This window comes from Watersipora subatra, chromosome 1 (genome assembly GCF_963576615.1).
Source record: "Watersipora subatra chromosome 1, tzWatSuba1.1, whole genome shotgun sequence".
NCBI lineage: Eukaryota > Metazoa > Bryozoa > Gymnolaemata > Cheilostomatida > Watersiporidae > Watersipora > Watersipora subatra.
In genome coordinates this window covers 34214214-34226462 of record NC_088708.1, presented here as the reverse complement: position 1 = coordinate 34226462, position 12249 = coordinate 34214214, and the positions used below count along the sequence as shown (strand labels likewise).

General features: G+C 36.8%; 1 protein-coding gene across 3 annotated transcripts in view; it reads left to right on the top strand.

Annotated features, from left to right (window-relative positions):
- Nucleotides 1-12249, top strand: part of LOC137404834 (condensin-2 complex subunit D3-L-like) — a 73878-nt gene that overhangs the window by 56357 nt on the left and 5272 nt on the right. For all 3 annotated transcript variants that reach the window (XM_068091067.1, XM_068091063.1, XM_068091072.1), the window contains 3 exons: nt 3159-3261; nt 6991-7135; nt 10107-10184. In XM_068091067.1, the coding sequence (XP_067947168.1) occupies nt 3159-3261; nt 6991-7135; nt 10107-10184 (326 nt within the window). The remainder of the gene's footprint in view (nt 1-3158; nt 3262-6990; nt 7136-10106; nt 10185-12249) is intronic.

Genomic DNA, 12249 nt, shown 5'->3' with positions numbered 1-12249 from the left:
ACCCTGGTTGTGATTTATAAATCAAGGGGTGATGTAGTTTGCATCGTATTATGTAATGTATTATGTAACACCCCTTTGTCATGTAGCTAGAACTAATCCTTCAAGCCAGCATTGGTGAAAATACATGCATAGTGTCAAGTTGTGAATTTGTGATCGCTCTAATAAACCACATTTGTGATGACCAGTCCATATTCTGGTATTCGTATTCCTGCCTTCCACTTTCAAAGATAGTGTATCTATTGTCTACCGTACTTTCATGCTTAAACAGATGGGTTTCACATGTCTATGTTGTATCAACCGAGCTCCTTCGCAATGAGTGCTGTCTGGCATATGGGTCTTTTTGAGCGCTCTTTTCTGTTAATGTCTTGACATTCTACTCAGCTAGATTCAGTAATTTCTGGTTTGTAAATTTCTGCTTACCATTCTTTTCACGGAGTGCCGGAGAGGGAGTGACCCAGCGCGAACCCTGTTAGCTTGGGCAATGTTTGAGTCAATATTAGAAATTGTTACATTTGCCATTTATTCCATAGAGCTGCACGTGAATGCTTAAGTAATTTCTGGTTTTCACTTGACCAAAGTCACTCACTCAGCAAGAAAGAAATTGTATCCAGTAATGTAGGCAATAATTCAAGTGCTTCAAAAAGATTGCTTTGTACAAAACACAGATTGACACACTATTACCTTCACTAAACACCCTTCTCTCCTCCAGTTTACTTTTGGGATAGCAGTAAGTTGGGCAGTGCCCGGGTTTGTTTTCATTATCAATCAGATAGTCTGCAGGTCGGTGTTTAAGTTGGCTGGTTCTCAGGATCCAGATGGAGTTTTAGGTCAAATATTTTTATCGACCTGGCAGAAGGTGTGGAGTATATGCGCGTGAAGTCTGGATGAGATCGACTAAAGTGTGGAAATGCATAGCGGTTACACAGACTAACACATGCACACTATGCATAGCGGTTACACAGACTAACACATGCACACTGCATAGCGGTTACACAGACTAACACATGCACACTATGCATAGCGGTTACACAGGCTAACACATGAACACTATGCATAGCGGTTACACAGACTAACACATGCACACTACGCATAGCGGTTACACAGACTAACACGTGCACACTATGCATAGCGGTTACACAGACTAACACATGCACACCATGCATGGCGGTTACACAGACTAACACATGCACACTATGCATAGCGGTTACACAGACTAACACATGCACACCATGTATGGCGGTTACACAGACTAACACATGCACACTATGCATAGCGGTTACACAGACTAACACGTGCACACTATGCATAGCGGTTACACAGACTAACACATGCACACCATGCATGGCGGTTACACAGACTAACACATGCACACTATGCATAGCGGTTACACAGACTAACACATGCACACTACGCATAGCGGTTACACAGACTAACATGTGCACACTATGCTTAGCGGTTACACAGACTAACACATGCACACTATGCATGGCGGTTACACAGACTAACACATGCACACTATGCATAGCGGTTACACAGACTAACACATGCACACTATGCATGGCGGTTACACAGACTAACACATGCACACTATGCATGGCGGTTACACAGACTAACACATGCACACTATGCATGGTGGTTACACAGACTAACACTTGCACACTATGCATAGCGGTGACACAGACTAACACATGCACACTACCATGACTATTATTGATTTGCATCGACAACTTTTTCCTTTTTTGTGATCAATTTCACTGGATTTATAGACCGTAGTTGCGGTAATTTTACAATTATCACAATCATAGTAGGTTGATGAGAGCACACATCTTCGATGTTCATTTACAATGATTTGTTTATTTTGTTTAAACAGCAAAGTCTATCCTCCAAAATAAAACTAATAACAAATATTTTACAAAAAAAGTATTTTTACTATAAAAAGAGCGGTTCTACCTGATCATCGTTTATCTGTATCCAGAAGGGGTCATGGTTAGGATAGAAGATCACTTTTGACGATACTCTAACTCGTGACATTCAGATTGGTAGACAGACACTGTAACACCTGCACCAATCGATCATCTTCAAGTATTTATTAACATTTGCGCAGCCACATGTTCTCTGTTTTGTTGATACATTTGATGATCTATCACGGCAAACTAGAATGCCATGGAAATTGTATATATAATAGATATAACGGCTATACGCGTGTCATTTTTTTCTTGCATTAGCGGCGAGATATGTTACCATTTGAATCGATTTTGAGAACTTGCCCTTACTCGACACTTTACGTTATATGGATTTTTTATGTTGTACGAAGCAAGGCTTCGTATAAATTCTTTATGTTATCTGGAATTGAAATCATAGGAGGTATACGTTATAGGAGCGCCTACTGTAACTTGATAGAAGACATGTGTATTCTTTACAAGTAAAACATTCACTGTCAGACCATTACTTATGAAGTTGCTTCATACATTAATAGCATTGAATTTTGGATCAAGTCTGTGAGAGTTTACTCTATTTCATTTTATTCATTTTGTAGCTAGAAAGCTTTATAATAAAAGCTTCAGAGAATGAATTATATATAGCATTTTAGAAATACAAATATTATATATTTTATAAAATATATGCAAACGGCTAAATCGTGTGCAAAATAAAAACCTTGAAGAGAAAGAGGCTCCTATTGCTGCTTTTATCACAAAAAGTACAATTGTATAAGCTCTGCAATGTATGGTTTAGGAGGAAGAAGTGGGAAGTAAGGTACAGTGGCTAATTGTCGCTACGTTAAATCTATTGCACTTTGAACTAACTTAGCTTCTGTATGTGTGTTAATTCTATGTTGTGTTAGGAATTATTGTTCAACAGTTTTTGCTTTCATCTCCAAAACTGCTGTTTCAAGATGGTTCGAAAGTCATATTTTGGAAATTAATCAAGTCCTGTATAAAGTCAAATACTGGGGGAAGTTTCACATGGTTTGTTGAAAAATTCTTATGTGGGGTAATCATAGGTAACTCCATCCAGTTGATTAATTATTTCATTGATTGCTTCTATTTTTATCATAATCTATACCTTTGAATTGGTGTTTGCTCATAGTACAACTACAATTTAGTTATAATTTAGCATGTTCAGTTGGTGCTCCATAAAGCAGTATTGGTTATGCGTAGGCCGACATCCACAGTCCGACAACTGAGTGTCTCTGTAAAGAAATTGGCACAAGTTGCTAGTCAGTCAACATCTTCTGGCTCCGGAGGGCATCTAGCCAAACGCGTGAGTATTTACCAAAGCAACCCGTTTCTACTCATTTCCTTCTGGTTTCCCTCGTTAAGTTGGTAGTTTAACAAATGCACTCAATAATAGCCCATAGTTTTGAGTGTGAGTTTAAAAGGTTGCTTTTGCACCATATTTAGCAAAAGTACAAAGAGCGCATACATATCTTCTACCGGTAAGCGAGTGGACATGTGTACCGCATGTGTACAGTTAGCATACACAAGCGAGTCGGTTATTGCCTGTTCATGTTTCGAGATGCGAGTTTTAGAAAATTTTCATAAAAACCAAGCGGTGTCTCTTTTGGTGATTCCATCGAGTTACAGTATTCAGAGGACCTTACTAATTAATCAATACACCCACGGAGAGCAAAAATCAATGAAACATCAACTAATTTTACCGGTCTGTGTGTTTTGTTAGCAAGTACCATGTAATCTATTAGCAAGTACCATGTAATCTGTTAGCAAGTACCGTGTAATCTGTTAGCAGGTACCATGTAGTCTATTAGCAAGTACCATGTAATCTATTAGCAAGTACCATGTAATCTGTTAGCAAGTACCATGTAATCTGTTAGCAAGCACCGTGTAATGTAATTATAGAATACTCACATTTTATAGACTACTAGCTGTGCTACCCGGCGTTGCCCGGGTAGTAAAAAAGTCTTTGGACAGAAAATTGATTTGTATTCAACATATAACAACATTTGCCATTCTAGCTTTCAAACTACATATCATGAGAGAAGTGTTTTGTGTAGTTGAAATAAATTAAGAGAGAAAATAAAACAACTGTAAAGGTTTTCAAACAACTATAACTTTCAAACTTCATATCATGAGGAAAAGGTTTTGTGCAGGACAACTGATTTAAAAATAAATAAAACAGCTGTAAAGGTTTTTAAACCAATGTAAATTTAAAATTTCATAACTTTCAGCGACCTATATCTTTTCATAACGTATAGTGGACCCTCGTTTCTTGAACATATTCCGTTTCATAAGGTTGTTCGAAAACCAAGTTGTTCGAGATCCGAAATAATTTTTCCCATTAAAATAAAATTTCGTAAATTTAATCTGCTCTAAGGCGAGAAAACAACTTCGGTAAAGTATTTCTTCAACATTTTACACCATAAGCTGTACTTACTAAGCCTGTAGTTGCTATTTTACACCATTAGCTGCACTTGTAGCCAGGCGTTGCCCGGGTAATAAAAAAGTTTATACACAGAAAATTTATTTGTATTTAACATATATAACAACATTTGCCATTCTAACTTTCAAACTACCTATCATGAGAGAAGTGTTTTGTGTAGTTGAAATCAATTAAGAGAAAAAATAATACAACTGTAAAGGTTTTCAAACTTTGTCAAACAACTTTTAAACTTCATATCATGAGAAAAATGTTTTGTGCAGGATAAATATATTAAAAAAATAAAACAACTAAAAAAAGGTTTAGATGTAACAGTGAAATAATTAGCAAGTAATAGCTAAATTGAGTCGGTTTTGCTACGATTACAATAAGAGATGATTCGGTAATGATACAATTAATACGAACTGTTTAAAACAAATTAAAAATTCTGAATATGTTGAATTAATAATATCAATTCTTGCATAGAAGTGTGTGTATAAAAAGGTTACTGTTCCACCAGCAGCTATCCATCAAAACTCTGAATACCACAATACTGGTACGACGATATGTAATGTAAAAATGAGATATTGCAGTGTCTTTGTCTGATCGAAGGTGAGATAATCTAGATTCTAGAAGCTATTCCTACTTGAGATAATACAATTGTTCGTGTGAAAAGTACTAACTTTCACGGCGATTTAGCAATTGAATCTTTAAAAAAGCCGGAAATATAGGTTCACAAAAATGCAAAAAGGCATCGTGTTTCATAGAGTTGATAGAATTTCATCGCCAAATTCTAATATCGAGAGAGTCTATTGTCGATATCGTTTGCCGAAAACAAATTAGCCCTAATACGGCAAGGACAAAAAAGCGTCGCGTGTCATAGAGCTAAAATAGTTCATATAGTTGTAATTATGTTAACGATGAATAGGCTATGTATATAGGGGCACTAACCGGAGAGTCCTGTGAATAGGCTATGTATATAAGGGCACTAACCGGAGATTCCTGTTAATAGGCTATGTATATAGGGGCACTAACCGGAGAGTCCTGTGAATAGGCTATGTATATAGGGGCACTAACCGGAGAGTCCTGTGAATAGGCTATGTATATAGGGGCACTAACCGGAGAGTCCTGTGAATAGGCTATGTATATAGGGGCACTAACCGGAGAGTCCTGTGAATAGGCTATGTATATAGGGGCACTAACCGGAGAGTCCTGTGAATAGGCTATGTATATAGGGGCACTAACCGGAAATTCCTGTTAATAGGCCATGTATATAGGGGCACTAACCGGAGATTCCTGTTAATAGGCTATGTATATAGGGGCACTAACCAGAGATTCCTGTTAATAGGCTATGTATATAGGGGCACTAACCGGAGATTCCTGTTAATAGGCTATGTATATAGGGGCACTAACCAGAGATTCCTGTTAATAGGCTATGTATATAGGGGCACTAACCGGAGATTCCTGTTAATAGGCTATGTATATAGGGGCACTAACCAGAGATTCCTGTTAATAGGCTATGTATATAGGGGCACTAACCGGAGATTCAGGTTAATAGGCTATGTATATAGGGGCACTAACCGGAGATTCAGGTTAATAGGCTATGTATATAGGGGCACTAACCGGAGATTCAGGTTAATAGGCTATGTATATAGGGGCACTAACCGGAGATTCAGGTTAATAGGCTATGTATATAGGGGCACTAACCGGAGATTCCTGTTAATAGGCTATGTATATAGGGGCACTAACCGGAGATTCCGGTTAATAAGCTATGTATATAGGGGCATTAACCGGAGATTCCTGTTAATAGGCTATGTATATAGGGGCATTAACCGGAGATTCCTGTTAATAGGCTATGTATATAGGGGCATTAACCAGAGATTCCTGTTAATAGGCTATGTATATAGGGGCACTAACCGGAGATTCCTGTTAATAGGCTATGTATATAGGGGCACTAACCGGAGATTCCTGTTAATAGGCTATGTATATAGGGGCACTAACCGGAGATTCAGGTTAATAGGCTATGTATATAGGGGCACTAACCGGAGATTCCTGTTAATAGGCTATGTATATAGGGGCACTAACCAGAGATTCCTGTTAATAGGCTATGTATATAGGGGCACTAACCAGAGATTCAGGTTAATAGGCTATGTATATAGGGGCACTAACCGGAGATTCCGGTTAATAGGCTATGTATATAGGGGCACTAACCGGAGATTCCTGTTAATAGGCTATGTATATAGGGGCACTAACCGGAGATTCCGGTTAATAGGCTATGTATATAGGCGCATTAACCGGAGATTCCGGTTAATGCGCCCTAGCGGTGAAAGAAAAGACCACAGAATAGCCGCACCCTTATATAAGCCGCATAGCTCAAACAATCAGAAAAAAGTAGCGGCTAATAGTCCGAAAAGTACGGTGCTCATATTAATTCAGTTCGCTTCGTACGACCGAAATTCGTACGACAAAAAAAGGAAAGACTACTCTATAAGGTGGACAAACATGCATACACACACACACACCACACACACACACACCACACACACACAAATATACAGACAGATTTTTTGCCGTTTATATAGTAGATTTAGCTGATTGGTTGCCTTATTACTGCAGGTCAATTTTGATGATGACGGCGAAAATGAAGCGAATCAGCCAGAAGTTACAAGCACTCGTGATTTGCCAAACCGGTTGTCACGAACACCACTGCGAGTTATAGTATCAGCTGCTGTTGGAGCTCGAGCCATCAGCACTCCAGATGGTTAGCTATATCACTCTTCATGGGCATTCAATAATTCTACTTGTTGTTTTGTTCGCTGTTGTCTTCACTTCAGTAATAATAGTTTTAAATAGGAATTCGCATGTCATACACAGGTGATTTTGGTATTGTTACACTATAAGTAAGTGAACTCAATATTGTTACAATTTTCATGTAGATAGGCTTATTATTGCGACTACTACATTGACAGTCTGTATGCAGGTAGACTTAGTACTTTGCCAGTTTATATGCAGGTAGACTTAGTACTTTGACAGTTTATATGCAAACAGACTTAGTAATTTGGCAGTTTATATGCAGGCAGACTTAGTAATTTGACAGTTTATATGCAGGTAGACTTAGTACTTTGACAGTTTATATGCAGGTAGACTTAGTACTTTGACAGTTTATATTCAGGTAGACTTAGTACTTTGACAGTTTATATGCAGGTAGACTTAGTAATTTGACAGTTTATATGCAGGTAGACTTAGTAATTTGATAGTTTATATGCAGGTAGACTTAGTACTTTGGCAGTTTATATGTAGGTAGACTTAGTACTTTGACAGTTTATATGCAGGTAGACTTAGTACTTTGACAGTTTATATGCAGGTAGGCTTAGTACTTTGGCAGTTTATATGTAGGTAGATTTAGTACTTTGACAGTTTATATGTAGAAAGACATAGTTTGACATGCTCTTGGTTTAACTAGTAGATGACTAATTGAATCCATGTGTCTTATCTATTTACCTTATGTGCATGCTTACTTGTATATTTATGGTGGCTAATATATATACTCCTTTATATTGCTTTCCAATTCTGTTTCTCTTAGAGTCTTTAGAGTTTCTTTTCTCTTTCAGTCTAAAATTTCCAGATTTCAATCTCCATGTAATTTAAACCATAACTGTCACGTACAACTTTTATCGTAGTTTCTAGGTAAATCAGCCACGCTGATTCCGATTTTGTACTCAAAATAAAGATTGGTCCACTAACCTTCAAAGTCATTTAAGCATTTTTAAAGCGTTTTAATATCCGTTTCGAAAACAACACAATCGGCATTACAAGCTCCGCCCATAAATATGTGACGAAACCTAGCTTTTTCAGGAATGGAAATTAGGAATGTTTAGTCCAATTTAGAAGAATAGAGATGGGTGTCTTAAAACTCATTATTATCTAAATCCAGCCTGTAAAATAATCGCAGTCATTTATGAAAGGTATATAAACTGTTTAAAATTGCTCGTAGCTTGTTACATGATGTTTAAATAGGCTGGATGCCGAGAAACATGAGCTCAAAAAGCGCGGTTTTATCACAAGCTGACGTTGTTATCACGCTTTTTTAAATATGCAATGTTAAATACTCTAGGACACTTTTATTTCGCTAGTATTTAGTTTCGTGAGTAGCACACAGAGTAAAATTTTGCTGCAACTTAATTTCGCGGCTCTGATGAGTGCGAAAATATATTGATGTGAAAATAAATGCAGTGGAAAAAACAGATTACATTCCTCAGGTCCAGTTTGCTAATAAGAAACAAAATTGAATTTGGGACTAGTTCGTATATGTAAACCGCAGGTTGAAATGTGTGGGTGAGATCGATAATTCAATTTGATCACTTGCTGCCATTTGTTTCTTGGACTATCAATGACGTCTAGGTCCCTCCCGCCGTGACTTTCACACTCGAATTCCAAGAAGAAGAAAATAGATAGGTAACAACCAACTTCACAATCAAAACTGTATAACCCTTTCGCTGCCATAAACGCATTTATGCGTTTTCTAGGGGTCACTGCCATAAACGGATTTTGGGACTTTCAGCAATTGCGTGGTAACCTGATTTTACTATTCATTGATTACATAACCCACGGTCTTTGAGAGTTTTATGAAATTGACTGTGTTGTCCGAAGATTTCTCTATAATATCAGCCTATAACAACGAAGCAATTTCAAATTTTTGTTTGAGAATTTCTAATCTAAAAACGAACATTTTTCCGTGAGTTCATTAACTACCACGCGCAAGTCATAAAACAGGTAATTAGTTGTTGATGACATTATAGCCAACCAATATTTAGATTTTTGTGATTATACAGATAATTAAAGTAGCAGCACTGTCTTTAATGTGTCTGTTCACAACCAAAACTGTATAATGTAGTTGGACCTGGTGAGGGTTGATATTTTTTTTGGTTGGTAATAAAATTCATCACTACAATAATTATTCTTCAATTTTATGACTTCACCTACCAGACTTTCATCCTCATCAGTTACAAATTCGGTGACTAAACTGATATCTTAATTTGCTTTGCCATGCTGCTCAGTCGATGTATTAGCTATAATGAGTTTACCAGAAATTTCCCATTGAGTCCAACCACAGACGAAAATTGCCTGCATTTCTAATATGAAGATTTCATTGTGGATATCAATGAACAAAGCTATTTAATTTCGCGTTTTCGCTCGTTCGTTATGATAGTTTAGTTTCGCTCATGAAATTTTCGCGAGAGGATGACACCGCGAAAGTTAGATTACGCGAATACATAAGTGTCCTAGGGTAGCTAATCAACCTTTCAGAAAAGACTGAGATTATTTTTAAGGCTGAATTTAGATATTAATGGATTTTAAAACACCCATCTCTATTATTTTAAATTGGTCTAAACATCCCTACGTAACTTCTGTTCCTAAAAAGCTAGGTTACATCACGTATTTATGGGCGGAGCTTGTTGTGCCGATCGTGTTGTTTCCGAGACCGACATTAAAATGCTGTAAAAAAGCCTTCATTACTCTGAAAGTTAGTGGACTAATCTTTATTTTGAGTACAAAATCGGAATCACCGTGTCTGACTTACCTAGTAAATACAATAAAAGTTGTATGTGACAGTTATGGTTTTAAAAGTTTGCTAGTTACACTACTCGTAGACTCCAAAGTATTCATGACTTAAACGGATGCAGTAGTAGCGCTTAATCAAGGAGCCCGCTAGTTCTCATGTTCTATTGTAGGTAATTTGGCTGATCTAACATTCGCCGGCAACACATCTAAATTCCTGACACCGATCATGGCTGTCAGCAGACTTGAAGGTAATTCAAATATTTTTTTAATTATGTGAATCACAAAAAGGAGTTATCCGTTCCCATTTATACAAACCTCTGTCGTTCATCTGTCTAGTTTTAACGACAAAGCCATTAGTAACGAAAAATATGCTACTTCGTTCCTTCGAAATCGAAATCCGTTTTTTAACTTCAAAGCTTGTTGGTTTTTTGGTTAAAAATTGAAAAGCAGCACCATAGAAATAATAAATAACTGTATCAGGCTAATAGTAGTTCCTTGTTTAACACGGTCTTGATACTTCTACGTATGTGAAAAGCGGTTTACATTTATGATGGTATACAGTGCACATTCGGGATACGATTTTAATCCGCTTCAGCGTTGGCATCGTATGGTGAAAAAAATCATATGAAGGAGTATAGAAGCCATAGTAATTTTATAATGCAAACATTCCTTGGTGAAAATCATCAAAATTTTATATAAGTACTGTACATATTAAAAATTAGTCACAAAATAATATGTTAACCTTACTAACTATAGTTACCTACAGTAACTTTGGTGTGTTTGGTGTATTTATTGGTTATGATCTGCATTAAAATGCAACGTTACGATGTGCTATGTGCAGTACGTACCGTAGAGAGTAGTTATCTTCAAGATAGACATGCGTATAACATAAACTTTGAATTCACCTTAAATAGGTTTAGCTTACTGAACACACACTTGAAGCTAAGTTTTAGTATGTATTTTTAACTGTTTTACTGAATTTTAACTTTATATCACTAAAATTTTATCACTTTTCAGTTTTTGGCTTCGTTTTTACCATAATTTAAGCTGACATCTTAAAACCTTTTTCAACCTAATTCGGCAAAATATCCCAAATGATGCTGTTTTCGTAATGAAAGGGTATTTTATTAGCAGGGTAAAAAAAGTTATCTGATCTCTGACCCTCTGTTCAAAGGGATCATAACTTTGCAAATAGTTTCGAAGGGAAGTACTACGCACCACGTTTCACATAAAGAATACCATACTGAGAAAAATCAGTCGTCGTCTCCCTTTCAAGCATTTTGAGAAAGTTTTTGGCGGACAGAATATCGGCATCTTTGTTATTTCGGTGTACGTAATAAGCACACCGACTGCCAAATGTGAACATGTGCGAAAATTTTATTAAACTCATATGGTGAAATAAGATTCGTATGGCGAGGTGAAAAATCATCATCGTAAGGTGACAAAATCATAAAACAGGGTCATCGTACCCCAAGGGGGCACTGTATAAATGACTAACTTAAGGCTAAAAGTTGTCCTTAGCGCCCATCCAGCTACAACTCTATCATTATTGGTGTGAAACGCAACGTGTAAAAGTTTTGCTCTGCAAAACACATTGTTTGGACGATAATATCAACTAGTTCAGCAGTGCAGAAGAAAGGTTGAGGCCAGAAGACATTGTGAAAGGTATTGAACAGTTGAGGTCAGAAGACATTGTGAAAGGTATTGAACAGTTGAGGTCAGAAGACATTGTAGAAGGTATTGAACAGTTGAGGTGAGAAGACATTGTGAAAGGTATTGAACGGTTGAGGTCAGAAGACATTGTGAAATGTATCGAACAGTTGAGGTGAGAAGACATTGGGGAATGTATTGAACAGTTGAGGTCAGAAGACATTGTGAAAGGTATTGAACAGCCAGAAGATGTTCGATAGAATGCAACAATCAGGACGCATCTAGCCGAGCAGACGATGCAAATATTTTTGTTGGAAATTTGTTGTTTTTATTCTGCATGTAATATATAGTATCGGTAGTATGGTTCGTTTATGTAACTTGTTCTTGAATATATATTAATAGCATTTGATAGATTATTATTATGCAGCAGGCGCTCCTACAATGTAAATACGTATAATATGTTCCAGGAACGTTTATGTTACAGGGATTTTACATTATAAGAACATTGAAATACATATAAATTGCCTAATTCATTCCAAGATTTGTCCAAACTCACCCCTTTGGCCATAAAAAATGGAAAAACTGGACTTAGCTTTTTCAATGTTGTAAACTGTACTGTAACTATACTATTATTGGTCTGTATAGACAACTTTTCTTCTTTTT